The sequence below is a fragment of the Aulonocara sp. 'chitande type north' Nkhata Bay genome, linkage group LG1, assembly GCF_057382095.1.
Source record: "Aulonocara sp. 'chitande type north' Nkhata Bay isolate Kocher_YH1m ecotype deep benthic linkage group LG1, A_spYH_male_GT1.1, whole genome shotgun sequence".
In the NCBI taxonomy this organism is placed as follows: Eukaryota; Metazoa; Chordata; class Actinopteri; order Cichliformes; family Cichlidae; genus Aulonocara; species Aulonocara sp. 'chitande type north' Nkhata Bay.
The window spans coordinates 8,951,430-8,973,004 of NC_141344.1; the positions used below are offsets into that span (position 1 = coordinate 8,951,430).

Consider the following 21,575-nt stretch of genomic DNA (forward strand, 5'->3'; position numbering starts at 1 on the left):
TTTGGACAAAAAAGTTTTAAAAAGCAACTCCCAATTTAAACATTGTGATGACTGTGTCTGCACTGGATACTCTTCCAACTGGGCCACGTTATACATACCATTGCGGCTGCATGTCCGAGCGTCCCAGCGGGCAATGCACTGGCACCCGTAGTGGTGCTGACACTATTAGGGTGGCGTATACGGACAGCTGGCCCAGCGACGATGGCAGGAGGGGTGCCACAGGGTGCTGGTTTTAGTCCCTGCTGCGGGGGCTGGATCAGAGACTGCTGACTATTCAGCAAAGACAGCCTCAGGGCTGGGAGGCTCTTCTGTTGATGGATAGAGGGCAGCCAGAGTTTACAGTCATATAGAGAAATAGACATGCATTACAAAGCACCATACACAGCTGCAACAACTACCGCTGTGGTCACTGGCTAATTTAGCATAATGCTATCAAAAAAATATGGCTATAGACAGCTAAAAAATATCTGCAGATGCATGTGACCACATGTTTGTAGAATGTTTGCACAATGATTCATGTGACTTTTATTTGTTATTTAAAAAATGCTTATTTGTGTGCTGAAATTGTTTAATTTGCATTCAGGATAATAAACCTACAGTATGCTTAAAACTGTATACAGTGTTACCATAACTATTAGCATGATAACTCACTGTCAGTTGACCTAAGGAGCTGATGTCGTTCGCTAGAGAATATTTTAGGGCAGATTTTTGACGTAAATGACCTAACATTGCCTGACACCATGTGTTTGTGGCCCTGTTGGGCGGGTGAGTGCCTTGATGTGATGCTCATCATGGCTGGCTGAAAAAAACCTGCTGGCTACTGGAATGGCTGCAGGGGCCACCGTCACCGCAGTCAGAAGTCAGGCCAGAGGGAGGGTGTGTGTGTGTGTGTGTCTCATTCAACTGTCAGACCAGGCTAACATTGACTGTGGTCCCATGCAAAGAACTACTTTAGGGGGATCATTTCAGAAAAATCTATGAGGGGCAGCTTAAGGAGCCAAGTTAGGGAATAAGTAGAGGTGAAAGATAAGGGGCAGTTCAGAAAACAATTTTAGGGGTCAATTTCAAGTAGACCCCAGGACCCAGAATTGGTTAAGCACAAGAAAATGGATGGATGGATGGATGGATGGATGGATGAGAATTTCAAGTATCTACAGGTGCTATAAACTGAATAAACAGGCCCAAGGTTAAGAAGACTACTTGATGACAGAGGTGTAGGGTTCAATGTTAGATAGGCACTTTCAGAGACTTATAAAGAAGATGAGCTCAATGAGCCATTGCATTAGTCAGTGTAGGAATCAGTTTTATGGATGATATAGCTTAGGAAGAAGGTTAAAAAAAAGAAGTTAACTAGCAAGAACCTCACCTTGAGAAAGGGTACCAGGTAAGGCTGCGGAGATGACTTGAGCTCTGTCTGTAGTCGGCTGGTGAACTCTTCCGGTTCGATTTTGGCATCCTGTCAGGTTAAGAGTAAAGAATATATTAAATTTCAAAAGAGAAGCCATGCAGTACACCAGAGGGTATAAGCACAGTTAGATGAAAGCCCATCACCAGAAGGAATCATCAACCATTCCATCCTGAAACTTCAGGGTACAACTTAAGGTGCACATTTTGTATGAGATGAAAATTCATGACACAAAAAAGAGACTTTCGGAAAGAGTTTCATGCTGCCATCTACAGGTAGGAAATATTTAATACAACGACACAGAAAAGTGTCAATTTTAATGTAAAATTTAAAATATGTTACACCGCAAAACAAAAAGGGAAAAAAAACCCCAAAACAATGGACTCACACTTACCATGTTATGATTTCATTAAATTAGTTAGATACATGAGAAACATGGTGTTAAAATTATTTGCCTACAAAAAAAAAGAGGTATACGGCAGGTCCCTAGCAGTTTTTGTAAATCTAATACTTGCCCCAAAATTGTCCCATCTAAACAAGTGATATTATTTAGTTTTTCCTATATGATATGAACAGCGTTTTGTGAAGCTCACCAGAAGGTCCTGAACAAGAGCCTTGACGTTCTTAGACGTCTCGGGGGACGGAGAATTGTGAGATGCCAGCTTGATAAGTGTGGCCAGGAAATTCTTACACTTCTTAACATTCTCTTGCATTTCCTGTTGAAGACAACAAAATAATTCATTTTCTATAAAAACACACACACACACACACACACACACACACACACACACACACACACACACACACAAACAAAAAAAAAACCCCAGTGACACCACTACCAAATCCCAACCTCAAAGTCGCTGTGTAAAACAATGGATCAGAACATAAGCAGAGAGGAAGTGGCCCTATAACTGCGGTGCATGTCCTTAAATATTAACTTAAAGAGTGGAATTAACTTGGCTGATAAAAGAGGCTGAAAAGTATCTGTCACAACTCAGTGAATAGTCTACATTCAGGACATTAAAATGTAGCACCTGGGTTGACAGATGTGTGTGTGTGTGTGTGTGTGTGTGTGTGTGTGTGTGTGTGTGTGTGTGTGTGTGAGAGAATATGCATACATGTGACTTCGTGGTAAATCTGTGCTTCTATGTCTTTCTATGTCCTTGGGTCAGTACGCAATAGTGTGAATGTATGAGCGCAAGCATGTGCAAGACTCTTTGTCCATGGCCAGCTGTGTGACGTGGTGTAGCTGTAGGTCCGGGTCTGAGCTTGTGACACAGCCAGCCTCCTGGCAGCTGTGACAGTGCCCTCACCCTTTAGGGTGGCGTGTGGGCGGTAGTGGAGGAGGATGAGAGGAGGGCAGTGTGGCAAAGGAAACAGACCTGGGATGCGACAGAAGCTCCAGAGGCCGTGGCAATTCCCGGCTGTGCAGGCTGCACTGGCTGGGAGGCAGGCTGGGCCGGGGCCTGGGGAGGCAAAACCACGGGGGTCTGCTGCGGAGCCGTCACAGCCACGACCGGTGCCACAGGGCCCTTCTGGAAGAGCAAGGAAGAGACAGAGAGATAAACAGGACGTGACGCCTCGCTCCCAGCAAGGCCACAGAGAACAGGAGGCAGGCGCCACAGCGCTCCTGTCACATCTGGTGTCCTTACTTTGGTGGACATCTCTTAACAGACAAGGAGGAAGAAGGGGAGGAGGTGACAAGCTAGAGGCAGGGAAGCACAGGAGCACATCAAAGCTTTTCTAAATCGTCACCCACCTGACTTGGAAGATCTGTAACAAATGTTGGCTACCCATAATGATGTGTGCGCAGTTGAATAAAATTCATATACACAATTTTGCTCATGAGGTGCCAACAGCAGTCTCTCACTCTAAGGCCCTCATCACCTCTTTTAAATCTCTCAGGGCCTGTTCACACTTGGCAATAAAATACATCTTATGTGACGTGGTCATAAGTGGACAGCTCTAAATACAGGTGTGAATACAGCCAGATGAAGGGGACACATTAAGGTCCTATCATTTGAGTGACATATACTGTAGACGGTAACAAGGCTACGTGTACAGTTATATTTGTGATGTGACTATGTAGTGTAGTTTTGGTTAAATCAAAACAATCCGAATTTGATCTGGATCAGAGGATACTGTGTTCTAGTTCCTTGCCAATAAGTGCCAGTATTTAGTACAGGTTATGCATTATGTGTAGCTAGGGCATCAATGCAGGGGACTCATACTTTCCTTTTTTTGTCTGCACACTTTGAAAATAAATGGTTTGACCTTCTAAGACCCTTTTTGTTTTGGAATCACTTTTAAATTCTTCTAGGTATTTGCAATTAACTGGACCTGACATCCATATAATCTAAGGATCCTCTTTCCTGTAACAACAGGAAGTTGTTACTTCGTTACATAATTGATATATACTTAAAAAAATGTCCCCATGATTTTTTTGCTGTTACTAAATAAATTTTAATTATAGTAGTGAGTATTAGTGCTTACATCAGGTATAATATATACAGAAAAGGGTTTTACTAAAATTTCCTCCGAAATACTAGAAGTCAATTATCAGCTTGTACACAACCTTCAAGTAAACTTTAGACTCAGTCAGCACTATTTCTAGGCAGTTATCTGGTATAGCAAAGGAAAAAAATGCCAGGCAGAGGACTGAATAACATGTCAGGAGGAGTTGTCTCACTGGGCGGAGTGCAGGGCAGGAGGAGGAAGAAGAAGAAGAAGAGGAAGAAGAAGTCTGTAGGGCAGGGCTGGAAGGAGTAGGAGAAGGAGACGGTGCCATCTTGGCTGGGGTCAAAGGACATTGCCTGCTGGCCTGAGAGGTCACAGGAGATTGCTGGAAAAAGGAGAACAGAAGAAAAAGGAAGAGGAAAAAGAGACAGAACTCAGAATAAATATATCAGAGGAAGTAGGTGACGAAAGAGAAACAGGAGAGATAACTGAATACAAGCCACCTTAAAAGATACAAAGGAAGAAACACAGCGACAGTGATGCTGTGCCAGTTTCAGCTGTGAAAGAAAAGAGTGAGGAGGAAGGATGGCAGCCAGAGAAAAGACGGGGGAAAGTGTGAGAGAGGGAGAGAGAGACAGGGCAACAGAATAAGAAAAGAGCAGTATCGTGCCTTGCAGACAGATGAGAAAAGGTCATGACAGCAGGAAAGAAGAAGGAAGGTGGCAGTATGTTGTCGACATGAAGATTTAACTCAAGAAAGCACTTTGGTCAGGTGGCGCTGGCTCACAGTGACGTACTACTGGGGTCTGATTCCAGAGGAGACCTACATCAATCAGCGACGACACTGAAACTACTGACAGGTAAAGGGAATAACACTGATGATTTCATTACAGTGAAATGCTTTGCTGGGAAACCTTGAGTTATCCATTGACTAAATAAATGTGTCCTTTTACAGGAGAAATATTCAAACTTTGAATATAATAAAAAAATAAAAATAATTTTAAAAAGCAAATACATGTGAAAAATAGGTGGATGTGGTAGAGGCAAACAAGGTCATGCAGTAAGGAGGCTGTTTCGTAAGGACAACCATCACTTGCTGTCAGCTAACAGGTGCAACATGAGGCTCAGGGGACCTGCACGGACCTGTGGAGAGTAACTGAACAACCAACAGACAGGTAACTATTAATGATCCTTCAACAGGTTCACTTACAGAAGACCTTAAAAAGTTACTTTTTGTACAAAAAGATTTATGTAATCATCTTAGCTCAAGAACTAAATTTGGAGTGAGTCTGAGATTTTAAGGAGGACTGAAAATGCCCTGCTACTGAAAACAAAAGAAACCCTGGAGGTGCTCTTGATCTGTAATACAACAAATAACACAAACCAAAAGCAAAATCGTATATGAAATTAAAATATAGATCATCACCTAGCCCTAAGCTGAGTCCAGAGACTCATGGTGACAGAGAGGTTATAAAAACCCAAATATTGGTGCACACCCAATTATTGCAAAGGCACTCCCCAACAGCAGTGGCCTCCCAGGAAGAATAACGCCACACTACAAAAACTGCTCAGGATTCGAACATGGCAAAGAGAACCAAGGGGGTGATGTGGCCTTGAATCACAAAACAGGGCTGATGATGAGACCCCAGTATAGCACGTAAAGTTCATGCATTTATTACTTCAAGCATGGACTACTGTAATTCGTTATTATCAGGATGTCCTAAAAACTCCCCGAAAAGCCTTCAGTTAATCCAAAATTCTGCAGCAAGAGTACTGACTCTTGCTGCAGAATGTATGTTGCTGGAGGATTCCCATGATGCATTGAGTATTTCTTCAGTCACCTTTCTCACTCACTATGTGTTGACAAACCTCCCTGCACTGAATCACACTTGTTAATCTCTGGCTCTCTTCTACAGCATGTCTTTTATCCTGTCTTCCTTCTCTCACCCCAACCGGTCGCGGCAGTTTGCTGCCCCTCCCTGAGTCTGGTTCTGCCGGAGGTTTCTTCCTGTTAACAGGGAGTTTTTCCTTCCCACCGTCGCCAAAGTGCTTGCTCATAGGGGGTCATATGATTGTTGGGTTTTTCTCTGTATGTATTATTGTATGGTCTACCTTAAAACATAAAGTGACTTGAGGTGATTGTTCTTGTGATTTGGTGCTGTATAAATAACACTAAATTGAATTAAATTGAAATATATATTGCCAAATTTCTTCTGCGAGGTGACAATTTTGGCTGAATGATGACCAACATTGCCACAATGCATGGTTTAAAAAAAAAGAGAAATCCTTTCTTCCTTCACTTCAAGCCTTCAAGCTTGGGTCCTCTATCTGTTTAACCAATACAGATATTAGCATCTAAATACTCACCTAACCTTGATGTTGGCACCAAGGAAGGAAAATATGTAAAAACAAAGTGCATCAAGTACAGTATATTAACAGTATCAGATTTAAAGTTTGAACCTGCCTACATTTAAAAGACCACAGATATTTGTGTACAACACACCTGACCATCGCATTTTAATGTTTTATTAAACTTGATATGCACTACGAGTGAGTTAATGAGCAAATTAATGGATGAATAGAAGACCTAACAAACACACAAATGGGTTAGTCAACAAATAATTAAACAGAAAAATGAATATGACTTTTCTGAAACTCACCTTTCACTATTAAGTGTCAATGACAGTATAAAACATTCCTCTTATTATTATGCTTTTATACAGTCTAGAATTTCCACTGTAAGTTGTTGCAGAAAAGTAAGGCAATACTGCAAGCAATTTATTAAGGCACACTTTACTATTACAGAGACAAAACCAATGAGTGCAAAAGGATCACACAGAATACACAAGTAGGAATTAATCACTCAACTCATACAGATAAATTATGTTTAGGGATATTTCAGCAGATTTAGTACCGTATTACTCTAGCTCATTAGATTTCAAATGACACATTAACTGGGAGCTTAAATTGCTGACTCCGAGTTGCAATTTGAGGATGTTTACATGCATACTGTTTGTACTATAAACAAAAATTTTCATCACATATTTACGCAGGGCCAAAAGCACTCAGACAACTCAAATATTTCTTAGGTATGTTAGCTTGTTTTGTTGTTAACCCAGGCATAAAAATGCAAACTACGGGCACACAGATTATTAAAAGGCTGAAAAACCTGAATAAATCAGATGCACAGTAGCATGAACATACTACATACTAGCATGAAGTATAAATTCAGGTTAGGCTGCAAAATCTGTGGAATAGGTTCAAAGCACAGTGACATATCGAAATACGGTATGCGCATTGCGCAATTGAATGAAGACTGGAAGAATGAATGGAACTTGACAAATGCAGCATTTATAAAAGGATTCATGCTAGTGCTGAAATGTGTCGTAACCTAAGATTGTTTGCTAACATATGAAAAGCAGAAGAACGAATGAGGAGGACAGTGCCAAGTGCCACAAAGCCAAAGAGGTTCATCTCTTACTCACACACACCACACAGACAAACGTTCATAAACACTTCCTGGCTGCTTCCCTGCTACCCTGTCTATTAGTCAAAACAACCCAGGAGGGCCTCAACCCTGACCTCTGGCACTCAGCCTTCCATTCACAGACAGACCAAAGCACGCTAACAGACACAAATTCGTGCACACGATTAACTGCACTTGTCACAGACAGAAGAAAAGAAACAAAGACTACAGTGCAGAGGAGAAGAAGTGGGATAAGAAAGAAGGAGGAGGGGGTTTGCCTCCACTAAAAGTTTAGTAGGATCCAAATGAATGTTACACTGAAGAGTTGGAGGAAGTGAGTGTATGAGAGATGAGGCGATGGGGGTAAGGAGGGTGATGCTAAGAGCCACAGGGTGCATCCCACCGCTAGCTATGCCACTTTCTCGCTCACTCTCTCTCCCTCAGACAGACACACGCACACAAACGCACTTGAGAACCAAAGCCTTGTTAGCTTTTTAAAATAATCAGGCAGTTGGATGATGAATGATTTAACAGGTATGGAAGGAAGGAAGCTCAGGATGCCTTCCGTTTCTCCCCTTAGGGTCATGGGAAGAGTGACAGGCCGACAGAGGGGTTGAGCTCTGGGAATAAACACCATTCCCTTTCATTTCCCTGCTACTGCTTTTCCTGTCGAGATGGCAACGCCGCAGCCCACTAATTTGTCATCAACTGTGAGAGGCGATGACAATCTGCGACTTTCTTTTGAAAAGGGTTCGTATCAGGGTGGATATAGGTTGGCTGACTATGAGCAGAGAGGATTGTTGTGCAGCTAATGCAGAATTCTGTTCATGACGTTTAAGGAGATGAATGTCTGACCATGCTCTGTGTGACACTGACTCTGATTCACAGTTTACAGTTTTTTACACTATGAAAGTAACAGAGCACCTGAGGTTAGACTTAGGTTTGAAATATATCACATTATGTCTCTCAGTTCAGTCCTACCTGAAAATGTAATACTACCCACTATAGAGCACAATAACACTAAACACCTGAACACTAAAGTTTACAACGATACTTTGCATTATATGTATATAACATTATAGGCTTAAATTCAACATCAGTTCTTCTTGCACCTTATGTAAGAGCAGTGAAACTCTCTTCAGTCTCTATTTTAATTTCATATAAAGTTGTAAAACTGAGAGAAATCATATAAGGTAGCATGAATGGATATCTTACCATAGCCCAACGTGATCAGCAAACACTACAAACAGTCATCAAAATTCAGAGTAAAAGACACGTCAAGTTAAAATAGGCAATGAAATGCTGCCCTCTAGTGCTAATCTTTTGTCTTTGCAGTTAGGGTTATAATGAAAAGTGCAACCTTGAAAGCCTGGGGGGGGGAAGACAACAACTAGCTATATTAGATTTAAACCTTTGAGATTTAGCAAATTAACAGATATGAACCAATCATAACCAGCCAATCACATGGCAATAAACATTTAGGCATGCATAGAAAATATTCTCCTCAAGTTCAAACCGAGCATCAGAATGAGGATGAAAGGTGATTTAAGTGACTTTGAACGTGGCATGGTTGTTGGTGCCAGACAGGTTGGTCTGAATATTTGAGAAACTGCTGATCCTCTGGGAATTTCCCGCACTAACCATCTCTAGAGTATACACCGAATGGTGTGAAAAAGAAAATATTCAGAGAGGCAGTTCTCTTGGTGAAAATGCCCAGAGATCAGATGGGAATGGCCAAAATATTTTGAGTTATCACTTAACAGGCATAAATTTCAGATAATTAAGATGAAAAATATTCATTTAACTATATGTAAACCAGTGTAGTTATCGCTTAAAGTTATGTTTTAACCAGGAAAAAAAACTGATATACACTTAACAGCACAAATTCCAAGTACGGGGCTCAACACCCTTCTGCCTTCAGGATTTCTTTCAGCACACGTTGAGCTCCATAGCCTACCTGAGTATTGCTGCTCACAGGTCCATCCCTTTATGAATACAGCGCACCCTTCTTCTGAAAGTTGCTTCTAGCAAGATTATGTCAAGCTGGTTCCTTGAAGATGACAATGAGTTCACTGTATTCAATCACAATCACAGTCACTAGATCTCAATGCAGTACTGCTCCTTTGGGATGTAGTAGCACTGGAGATTCCAATCATGGATGTGCAGCTGACAAATGACCAAATGGACCAAACTCTCTAAAAAGCCCAGTACTAGCAATTTGTAAGTAGCACTGAGTGTGTACCAGGATTTTTTTCCTGGTTAAAAACAGGTCTCGAGGGAATAACTATGCAGGTAAGCATGACTAGTCTACATATAGTTAGAGTTATAAGCTGGTTTCACCCTACATAACTGGTCTATGCATATTCCTATTATTTGAAAAAAAAAGATGAAGAGTGTATTTCCTTCTTAAAAAACTGGTAAAAATATCCCAGTCATGCTGACTTTTCTTTAGAGTAAGGCCAAATCCTCTGTGGTGTGCCAACATTTTTGTTTTGTTTTTTACACGCAGACAAAACCTGTGTATTTAAACCAATACAAGTGCTGAAGCAACTACTAATTTAACCAGTTAGACAACTGATTGCAGGTTTTTCATAATAATCGAGATTTTACTGGTTCCAGCTCCGCATATCTGAATATTAACAGATTTGGGGTGTAGTTTGGGAATGGGAATAATAGTTATTAGTAATAATAGTAATAATAGTTTGGGAACAATATTCACCCAAAATGGCCTACGATAAAACACACCATCTCACATTGCAGAGGTAGTGTTTTGCATTCTGAGATCAATAACAGAAAAACTAGCCCAGAGACATTAACACGCTCAAATATTAAGCTGTGCACACATTTCAGCTCTATTAGTGCTCTGCTGTCACCAGCCCATTTCAGCTGTCCCACTTGATTTAAAGAGAACTGTGGGGGACCAACTATCAAGTAACCTCATTATTAAAAGCAATTAAGCTCCAAAGGTGTACAGCCACCAGCACAAGCTCAAGTTATCAAATGAATGATGGATCCACAGGTGATAATAAGCAAATTCCAATTAATGATTCAGGAGCTCGTTAAATTTTGATGAGAGGACCCCATGGAGTCATTAAAAAGCCTTGAGACATTAATTCACCTATTAATCTCAGTTTAATCTATAGATTAAAAAAATCAAGGATATTCTTTTGTTATAATTACACAGTTTAACGCATTAATCACACCCTAATTAGGGTCTACAACTAATAAAGTGTTCATTTAATGAGGAGGTGCCCACCCAACATCGACTGTGTGAACACACGTATAATTAGATCACAGTTTTTCAAATCTCATCAGTCAGATTATTCTTTTACAAAGGTCACCACCTGTGGCATTAACATTGACGGAAATTATGCAGAGCTGGAGAGAAAGAAACCTGAAATGTGCCCATGAGGATTGGAGTTCGATGTTTTTGTAATCTTAGTAAATCATATGCATGGCACTGGTGTAAGCTGAGTTTGCACAGAGTGGAATATCAGCAGGTTTTAGAGGTACAGTAAAGATACACATCTGTTGAATTCTATTATTATGGCATTTTAAATATGCTTTAAAGTGAAACATCTCCTTTTCTTTCTATACGCTGCTAAAAAAAAATTATACAAACTCTCTATCACTCTTACCATCAGGCCTTTCTGTTTCATCTGATATTCATTTAGAGGTTTTTTTTAATTCTACTATATGTCTGCAATCAATTTGTTTTTCTGTTTGTCTCACTGAAAACATACGATTCCATTTCAATCATTTATCTGACATTCATTGATAGATGAACAACATCTGGACACCTTTTACTACGCAGGTTATTTACTTGTTTATTAAAAAAAATAAATCCCATCTAACTTTTTCTGAAGGTTGCAGAATTATTTACCCAAAAGCAAAATGCACATCTGCATTCAGATGCTTTCGCTGCTTTATGTGATGTGATATATCGCTGAGCTCCATCCTAACGTTTCAGGAGCAGCGAGCAGTCACAGCACAGTAGCTAGGAGTCGGCTGTTTTCGGGTCTTTTTTTTAAGATTATTAAGAGTCGTAACTCATACATTCATGTCTTGTTCGCTCAGCTGGCGAGGAAGCTACGAGTGACCCTGAACAACAAAATAGCATTTGCAGCAAATACTGCAATAAAAGATGGCCATCTTGCATTCTATCCTCAACAGTGAGGCTTCTGAGGTATCTCCTCTTTTCACGCAGGGACTGAACTCTTCTAGGAAGAGTAGGCAACCGAGTTCCACGCGAGTAGGCAGGTATCAAATGTAGTCTTAAACCTGTCAGTTCCGAAATTAAATGGCCTGTATTTGTATAGCACTTTACTAGCTCCTAAGGACCCCAAAGCGCTTTACACATTCAGTCATCCACCCATATCCACACACTAGTGATGGCAAGCTACATTGTAGCCACAGCTGCCCTGGGGCGCACTGACAGAGGCGAGGCTGCCGGACACTGGCGCCACCGGGCCCTCTGACCACCACCAGTAGGCAACGGATGAAGAGTCTTGCCCAAGGACACAACGACCGAGACTGTCCGAGCCGGGGCTCGAACCGGCAACCTTCTGATTACAAGACGAACGGCCAACTCTTGAGCCACGATCGCCCTTAAATTAAACAAACAAACAAACAAAAAGAAAACAATTACCTAATAGACCTATCAAGTGGACACTATATGTGCTGCCTCCTGTGCACTCCATCCAGATAGTTCCTACACCTAAACCACAGAGTATTTCAAGCAGTGCATGTGAAATGGACATCAAGACAAAATAACTGATGAAAACACCCGGACACTTTCTAAATTGTCCAAAATTCTTATGCGAAAATTACCCCAGACTAGTAAAAATGCTGGAGACAACATTTGTGCCATAAGGCCACTACCATTAGTCCAAGTAGCTGATGTCTGCCTAGTACTTGTATTCCTGCACAGTTCTCCTTCCATGTACACCTGTCTGGCTTCCAGTCATTCAAAATTCTCCTGCTTATCTACATGCCAAGAACAGGGCAGCTCCTTCCTACCTCCAAGTCACGGTCAAATATCCCTTGGGTCATCCCATCACTCAAGAAAACCACAGGGTCATTTACGACTCTTCTCTGTTCTGGCTCCACAGAGATGAATGAGCTCCCACTGAAGTCGGGATAGTAAAAGTGATTCCCCAAGGCTAAAACCTCACCTTTTCATTTTATCAGTGTGAGAGTGCAAATGTCTAGACATGTCAGATCAGACATTAAATGGACTTTAACCTGCCAGCTTCCTAGTAGAAAGTCAGAGTAATATCAGAATGAGCCCTTGTGTAACTAACACGCGTAGTTTTCTACAGGTTCCTACCTCCTGCGTGCTCTACCCATAATGTGTGTCAGCAAGTTTAGATTTCACCACTTGTGTAGGTTTCTGAATAAGAATGACTCTAAACTGAGTGCTGCTAGCTGCAAGCCAAAAAGTGGATGAAGTTCAACAAATGGATACCAAAAAAGAAGAAACAGAGAAGTGTTTCCTTATGAGTGACAATGGAAATAAATAAATAAATACATACATACATACATTATAAAGTCTCTGCACTATGGCTCAGGTAAAAAAAACAAAAACAAACAACAACCTGATGAGAAGAATCCTGATTAGAAATCGTCTGAAGAACACTCAATTGCTAAAGTTGGTGGCTGGTCCACCTCTGTCCTCCTTACCCAAGAGGACAGCTGTTCCACACACTGTAAGTGATTTATGGTGACTTAGTGACCAGAGACAAAGAAACTGAATAACATTTACGACTTCAGACTACAGAGAAAATAACTACAATTGCAAGTGCGAAGTGGGTGGACGCGCAATAAACTTTGATGCAAGGAACTGAAGAGATTACTAATGAGAGTGAAAAACACAGTTGATTAACATGTGACCTACTAGTAACTCATCTCGAACGGTGGACTCATCTTGGACAGGGATGAGTCTGCCTACAGGAGGGAGGTTGAACGTTTGGTGTCCTGGTGCAGCCACAACAACCTGGTGCTGAATGCCCAGAAGACAGTGGAGATTATTGTGGACTTCAGGAAGCACACAGCTCCACTCCCCCCCATCATCCTGACTGACACCCTCATCACCACTGTGGACTCATTCCGCTTCCTGGGTACCACCATCACCCAGGACCTGAAGTGGGAGCCCACCATCACCTCCGTCATAAAGAAAGCCCAGCAGGCTGACTCGGAACGCTGGGACATTGGTGTTAGGGATACACTTGTGCAGCTGTTGGAAAATCAACGGGCGCTTCAGGAAAAGGTGTCCGATATGGAGGGCCGCGCTAGACGCAAGAACATCCGGATCTACGGCGTACCGGAAAACTCGGAGGGCTCGTCGGTGACTACCTTTGTTGAAAATCTGATCAAAGAACACCTAGGCGAAGATTTCGGCCCGGACCGTGCTCTCGGCATTGAGCGCGCACACCGCGCGTTGGGACCGAAACCACCCCCGAACGCCCCACCACGCTCAATAATAGTGCGCTTCCTCCGGTTCTCTGTTAAAGAAGAGATTCTCCGCACGGTGTGGAACAAAGGGGTACATATCCAAAACAAACGGGTGTATTTCGATCATGACTACTCTCTGGAAGTGCAGAAAAGGAGACGGGAATATATCCCAGTTAAGAAGGCTTTGAAGGACAACGGGATCCGTTTCCAGACACCACTAAGTAAGATGCGAGTGTTTTATGCGTCAGGCAATGTCCTATATAATACCGCGAGCCAAGCTGCCGAGGATTTAAGAAAGCGGGGAATAGCCGTGGGTAAGATCACCTTGGGGAACCAAACCAACAGGATGACAGAGGACACGATAAAGCAGCTACTTCCTTGGGAAACGCAGACAGCACACTGCGGGGGCGGCTTCCAGCAGCACGTGCGGGAAAAACTCCAAGCATTCCGGAGGGAGCAAGCAAAAGTGTCAGCAGACGAGTGAACAGCTGATGGCGGGACAACGGTGAGATAGCTGGCGGTAGAGTTTTGATAATCTAACCGCAGGAACACTGACTTTTGTATCCTTCAGAATTCATATTTCTTTAGGTTGGTGCCTACGGACATGGTTAGAGAACCACCACGTTATGTCTAGTAGCAATAAGAGACTGTTTCGTTTATTTTTTGCCCTTTTTTGGCTTTTTTGTCGGTCACTCCCCTCTTGTCGGATGAGGGGCCCCACCCTGTGGCCAGTCCCCTCAATGTCAAAGGATACTGTTATATCCTTTGTATTGGAAGCTCCTGTTAATGTTTTGTGTGTTTGCTGTTCAGTGAGTTCTGGTTGTGATGTTCTGAGGTCTGGGTTGATTATGTTGTATTCCACATATCCACTTGATGGCTTATAATTTCTATAAAATGCTGTCACTAAATGTAAATGGCCTGAATAGCCCTATTAAAAGAAGCAAATTAATTGCCAAATTGAAAAAGGAGACAGTAGACTTGGCATATTGGCAAGAAACTCATCTAGATAATGCAGAACATGAGAAATTAAAAAAGATGGGTTTCAGACATACATTTTATTCATCGTATAGGGCCGGGAAAAAACGAGGAGTAGCTATCCTTATCTCAAATAAAATAAAATTTGAACATATATCTACTATAAGTGATAAGGAAGGTCGGTTTGTTTTAGTAAAAGGTAGAATAGAGAATAAGACGGTCACACTATTAAATGTCTATGCACCCCCAGGAAGCAACGCAAGCTTCTTTAAGAAGATATTTGATTTGATCTCTAAGGAAACGGTGGGAACTCTTATTTGTGCAGGAGATTTTAATTTACTGTTAAATCCCAGATTAGACTCAAATAATAGGGACAGGAAAAGCACGTCTGGAGGGAAACGGGTTAAAGGAATGTTAACGGAATTAGGGCTTATTGACGTGTGGCGATCTATCCATGGGTCAGCGTCAGGATTCACTTTTTACTCTGCTCGACACTCAGTGTATTCGAGGATAGATTACTGTTTTATGTTTAATAGGGATTTACACAGGATAAAAGATTGCAGAATAGGTCCAAGAGATGTCTCTGACCACAGTGGACTTTATATAACGTTACATTTGGACGGGACACGGAAGACAACTTTGTGGAGACTAAATACCGGTATATTAAATGACCCCGCTTTTGTGAAACAAATGACAGCCGATCTTAACTTGTACCTGCAGGACAATGATAATGGAGAGACAAATCACAGTATTGTATGGGATGCAGCCAAAGCTGTCCTCAGAGGTAAAATAATTGCGTGGTCGACCATGATTAAAAAGAAAAAGTCACAAGAATTGTTACAACTGCAGAATAGATTAATGGCCTTGGAACAGTCAGGTCTAAAGGATAAAAATACTACAGTAACCCACCAGATCAGACAGATTAAGCAGGAGATAGATAAGATATTGAGCGAAGAAGTAGAGAAAAACATAAGGTTCATGAAACAGAGGTATTATGAGGCGGGGCCTAAGGCGGCGAAGCAGTTGGCGTGGCGGATTAGAAAACAGCAAGCTGAAAATAATATTTATAAGATTAGAGACCCGGTTGGTAACAATGTTGTAACTGACCTGGATAAAATTCAAAAAGCGTTTGAAAAGTATTACAAATCCTTATATAGTCAATCTACTCAGGGTGATGTAAATAAGATGACTGACTTTTTGAATTCCTTAGACCTGCCTACGATTGGTCGAGAAGCAAATAGTAAGTTAACGTCCTTAATATCTCGGGAAGAAATAATTAAAGCTATCTCCAGCCTTAAATCCAATAAATCACCAGGTACCGACGGGCTCCCTGCCGAATGGTACAAAACCATGAGGGAAAGCCTTCTTCCCCTGTTGGAAACTAGTTTTAACTACATTTTGAAAGGAGGTCTGGTACCTCCCTCTTGGAAGGAGGCCTTCATATCGGTTTTGCCAAAGGGGGGACAGGATAGACTAAACTGCAAATCTTATAGGCCTATAAGTGTCCTGAACTTAGACTATAAACTATACACAACTATTTTGGTGCGAAGAATGGATGCTGTAATGCCTTCTTTGATTGATGAAGACCAAACGGGTTTCTTGAAAAATAGACAAACCCACGATAATATTAGACGAGCTTTACACATCATCGAACACATTAATAATAAGAAAAAAAGCTCAATTATTCTTAGCTTAGATGCTGAAAAAGCATATGATTCAGTGAATTGGGACTTCCTCTTCCTAGTGATGAAAAGATTTGGTTTCTGTAGCGAGTTTATAAGATGTTTCCAAGCTCTTTATTCTCTCCCTACTGCCAGAATAAAAATTAACGGTAGCCTCTCCGATACTATTTTTTTAGAACGAGGATGTAGACAGGGGTGTCCAGCAAGCCCCTACCTCTTCAACTTGTTTATCGAACCTCTAGCCCAGGCTATATGTCAGGAAACATCGTTGAAAGGGATTGTAATAGGAGGGGACGAGTACAAGGTGTGTTTATATGCAGATGATGTCTTGGTGACAATCATGGATCCCAGCTCAGGTATACCAGTATTAATGGGGATGTTGGAAACATATGGCCTGTATTCAGGGTATGTCCTTAATGTCAAAAAAACTCAAGTTCTGTCATTTAATTTTTCCCCGGACCAGGCACTACTGGCAAAATTCAAGTTTAATTGGGAGGCAACTGCTATCAAATATTTGGGAGTGTTTCTGCCTAGAGATCTGACACAACTGTACGATATTAATTACAGTCATATTAATAGAGAAATATATAGCGATCTCAACATTTGGGCCTTGCTCCCTCTCGACCTTGGCAACAGGATACAGATAATTAAAATGAATATTCTCCCCAAACTACTCTATCTTTTTCTTGCTTTACCTATTCAAATTCCAGAGAAGCAATTCAGGGAATGGAATAAGCAGATTTCGAGATTCATTTGGCTTAACAAAAGACCACGGGTGAAGTTCTCTACTTTGCAGTTGCCGAAAGACAAAGGGGGCTTGGCTCTACCTTCATTAAGGAATTACTACTTATCTGCTCAGCTGAGGTCCTTGGTGTGTTGGTGTAATCCATCTTTTTGTGCGAGGTGGAAGACTATTGAGATGTCTCTCTCAGACACGCCAATCCAGTCTAGACTTGGTCACGCGGCTTCTGATTTGGACGATACCTTGACGCCCAGCCACTGGGTCACTTTTACATTAAAAATATGGAGGGGAGTGGTCAAGCAGGCGCAACTCCAGGAAGAGATAAAACTTCTGAGGTGGCCAGCGTATGACCCTGATTTTCTACCTGCTTCCCACGATAGTAGATTTAAACAATGGGTGTGGCATGGAATCACTGCTGGGTGTTTGGTTATTGTAAAATCTAAAATTATGGCTTTTGATACCCTATGCAAGACTTACGATCTCGGGAAACAAGACTTTTTTCGATACTTGCAACTCCGTGACTATATTGGCAAAAGACTGAAGAGCTGTGTCCGTGGAGACTTCTCGATTGTTAATATTTTCATTGATGCTTATGACTCTGGGAGTAACAGAGCCTTGATAAGTAAACTGTATAAATGTCTGATTAAGCTCAAAGGGCACTCAACGATTTACATAAAGCAGAAATGGGAAAAAGAAATGGACATTGTGATTACAGAAGATGGGTGGGCACGGATCTGGGAGACACAGTTTACCACGACTAACTCCAACATGTGGCGGGACTTCTGCTGGAAGAACATTATACGCTATTTCATAACGCCTAAACAGAAGTCTAAATTCAGTGCTACACCTGCGTTTTGCTGGAGGAATTGTGGGGAAGTCATGGCTGATTACGGTCATATATTCTGGTCCTGCCCACTCATACGACCCTTCTGGACGGAAGTTATAAAGATAATTACAGAGGTGTTGGGATTCCACGTGTCTTGTACATTTACCTCATTGTATCTGGGATATTTTACAGACGATTTAGTTGCAGATGATGTTTACCTTCTGAAAGTTCTCTTGGCTTCTGCGAAGAAGGCCATAACAAAACGCTGGCTCTGTAGAGATCCTCCCACTGTAACACTTTTTACCTCTATAGTGGAAGACGTCAAATTGATGGAATGTATGACTTTCACTCTGCGACTGCAGGGAGATTTGGGAAGGAGACGGTGGAGAAAATGGCTGGACTTTACAGCTTGTGGCAGCACCCTTTGATGCATAGAATTAGCAATGCAGACTTGTTGACGTATGTATGTGTGGATGTGCAGATGTATGTACAGGTGTATGTTATCTTCCCATGACCTCATACTGTTTCTGTTTTTTCTTTTTTCTTTTATCTTGTTGCATAAAAATGTTCCTAAACAAATAAAAAGTGTCAAAAAAAATAAAGAAAGCCCAGCAGAGGATGTACTTCCTGAGGCAGCTGAAGAAATTCAACCTGCCAACACGGACGATGACGCAATTCTACACTGCAATCATCGAGTCCATCCGCACCTCCTCCATCACCGTGTGGTACGCTGGAGCCACTATCAGGGACAAACAGAGACTGCAGCGTGTTGTGCGCTCTGCTGAGAAAGTGATTGGCTGCAGACTCCCATCTCTGCAGGACCTGTACACCTCCAGGACACTGGGGCGTGCAGCTCGGATCACAGCTGACCCTTCTCACCCTGGACACAGTCTGTTTGACCTGCTCCCCTCAGGCAGGAGGCTCCGGTCCATTCGCACCAGAACCTCTCGCCATAAGAACAGTTTCTTCCCCTCTGCTGTTGGACACATGAACAATAACCGTATGACTGTTCCCACCACTTACACATGACCCTACGCTGTGTTCACTGCATCATTCCATGTTTGGCACTGATCACCACCTGCACTCATGTATATATCTATCTACTTAGCACTTTTAATTTTTATTTTTATGTTTATTTAAGCGTTGTCTGACAGTATGTTTTGCACTAAGTACCCCAGCAATTTCCTAATGTTGTAAACCTGCTCAACATTTGGCAATAAAACCCTTTCTGATTCTGATTCTGATTCTAAATACATTAGAGGATCCACACTACAGCCTGGAATATCTGCGAATGACCAGCAGGCAGTTTTAAAGCGATGCTTGACAAGCAACTCATTTCCAGTGCATACACAACTTAAGAGCAGATCAGCACCCAGAAAAGGAAACTTTAACTAGTTGTTTTTGAACTTATCCATGTAAATGGTAGGCAGTCACAGCAGGTGTGCTGTGGCAAATGTTATCATAGGAAAAATGTAGGTGCATGTATGTTTTACTTTCTCTTGGCTTACTATATCCTTCACATTGATAGGCATGCCATTTGTTCAGTGCTCTGGTGGGATACGTAGAGATGCTTTTTTCACATCAGCTCTCTGGACTGAGCCAGTAATGAAGCTGTAATGTTGAGTACTAGGAATACAATCTGACAGGAAAACTTAATTCTTAACCTTATTTTGGAGAAGATTTACTAAACTTTCGAAGAGCTTTGTATTGGATTTAATTAGTGCATGCATTTTTAATGTCCCACTAACTAGTGAATTTAAAGTTATGGGTGTCTGCTCATTCAAGATTCAAGATAGCTGCCAAATTCCCAGAATCACAAATTGCATCAAATGGGAAGTTGGCCCCACCTATTCGCAGTTCAAACCAAACCATCTGTTTGCAAGAGGCAGCCAATCAGAAGGTTGGCTTGAAGAAGCAAAACTAATGGCTTGTTTCAAACAACTGAACAAGGGCCAGCGTAAAGGTCTAGTTTAACAACATGGATAATTTTAAACTGTTAAACCAATGCAACGCTACACTAGTAGAGTTGCAAATGAGTATAATAATCTTTCTGATTTTTCTGTCTTTCTCCTTCCTTTTGTCTCATTTGAACAGCAACACTGTGTGCCGTTGGTTGCAGCAGTGAGAGTCTACAGCTGCCAGCTATCATGTGGGTTCTGTGGTCTCACCTGTGGAGAGGTTACTCTGAAGGATGTCCCTGTGGTGGGGGTAGCAGGTCGTGGAGAAATGTTGTTCTGGGCCTGGGCTTGGGCTTGAGCTTGTGCTTGTGCTTGAGCTTGAGCCAAAGCCTGCTGGGGAACCATCACCAGCTGTCCTAACTCTGTGCGTACCAACACCATACCTAAGGAAGAGCAGGAAACATAAATTAGAGAACACCACAACATAAATACCGCAGAAGAACAGCTAAAGCAGCCACTAAAAAAAATACTGTATATTTCACATGTTATACTGCAGGTATATCACTGCACTACAACCTTATAAAACACTGCAATTTTACAAAAGTAATATTTCATGACAGGATCTAGACTTTGTAAGATGTTACAGTAGTGCACATATTATAATCAAAGACTGAAGTATTTGCTTCAGGCTCTGATCATGAGCGAATTACACAAACTCTCCCTTCGTTTTAAAGGACCAGGACTGCAGTTATTATAACCCCACACCTGGCCGTGATAAAATATTTTATTACACATTTGTTTATCTTTGCAGAATTTCCATAAAGAGAAAAGGACATGAGGTCAATAGTAAGGTTAACAGCATGTTCTGATCATGCTCTTGAAAATGTAACTGAGCTATTATTTCTGAGGTCAGATGACTCATTCAAGCAGTGCAGCACAAAAACCATTATGACCACTTTCCTCTGTTATTACCTGCCCCTTTACAAGTACAGAATATGAGCTTCTATTGAATTTACACTGTTTAAAATATAACAGCTAAATTAGGGATATAAATATGGCTCATCTATTGGGTAAGCTATAATTTGAACTACTGGAATCCTGGACTACTGAATTGTTGTTGTAATAACAAAAGTTAGCTACATAAAAAAAACAATATCTACTCAAATATTTTTTGACAACATATTGCAGTCTCAAAGCATCAGTGGCCACTGTCTGCACACTAGAGCTGCCCAAAGCATTTCTCTGTGCCTCTCAAAGTTTCCTTAGAGGTCTTTTGTGATTCTACTCATCTTCAGTGTACTATTATTATCCTGCATAAATAAACATTTAAATTGATGTTTTTTGCTCTAGGTTTACCACACACACACACAAGGTGTTTGTGCTTATTGCATCTATCTGTATAAATACTTTGATTTCTGTCTTTTTCACCCCGGTTTTATCTTTTTTCCAATTACAAACAAACAAACCAAACAAGAAAATCAGGGTTTTTCCTGTTTCCAAAAATTTTTGACTTTGACCTTTGTGTAAATGAAAATCACCAGGACTGTAATGAAAATATTTTACTTAAACATTTAGTCAAACATAAAACACAGATTTATTTAGCAAATGATCAGAAATAACATGGAAATCCACAAACTTCTGTTATGTAAGGTACAACACTCCTTGCCATAC

The 21,575-nt window shown here is 41.4% G+C and overlaps 1 protein-coding gene across 2 annotated transcripts in view; it reads right to left on the reverse strand.

Moving 5' to 3' along the window:
• Positions 1 to 21,575, reverse strand: part of LOC147338653 (transcription initiation factor TFIID subunit 4) — a 107,937-nt gene that overhangs the window by 84,745 nt on the left and 1,617 nt on the right. Inside the window, exons 2-7 of one of the 2 annotated variants that reach the window (XM_086259056.1) lie at positions 20,175 to 20,347; positions 4,095 to 4,247; positions 2,788 to 2,940; positions 1,999 to 2,121; positions 1,367 to 1,456; positions 99 to 308 (exon numbers count right to left, since the gene is read on the reverse strand). In XM_086259056.1, coding sequence (XP_086115182.1) covers positions 99 to 308; positions 1,367 to 1,456; positions 1,999 to 2,121; positions 2,788 to 2,940; positions 4,095 to 4,247; positions 20,175 to 20,347 — 902 coding nt within the window. The remainder of the gene's footprint in view (positions 1 to 98; positions 309 to 1,366; positions 1,457 to 1,998; positions 2,122 to 2,787; positions 2,941 to 4,094; positions 4,248 to 20,174; positions 20,348 to 21,575) is intronic. The other variant, XM_086259140.1, reaches the window with a different exon arrangement.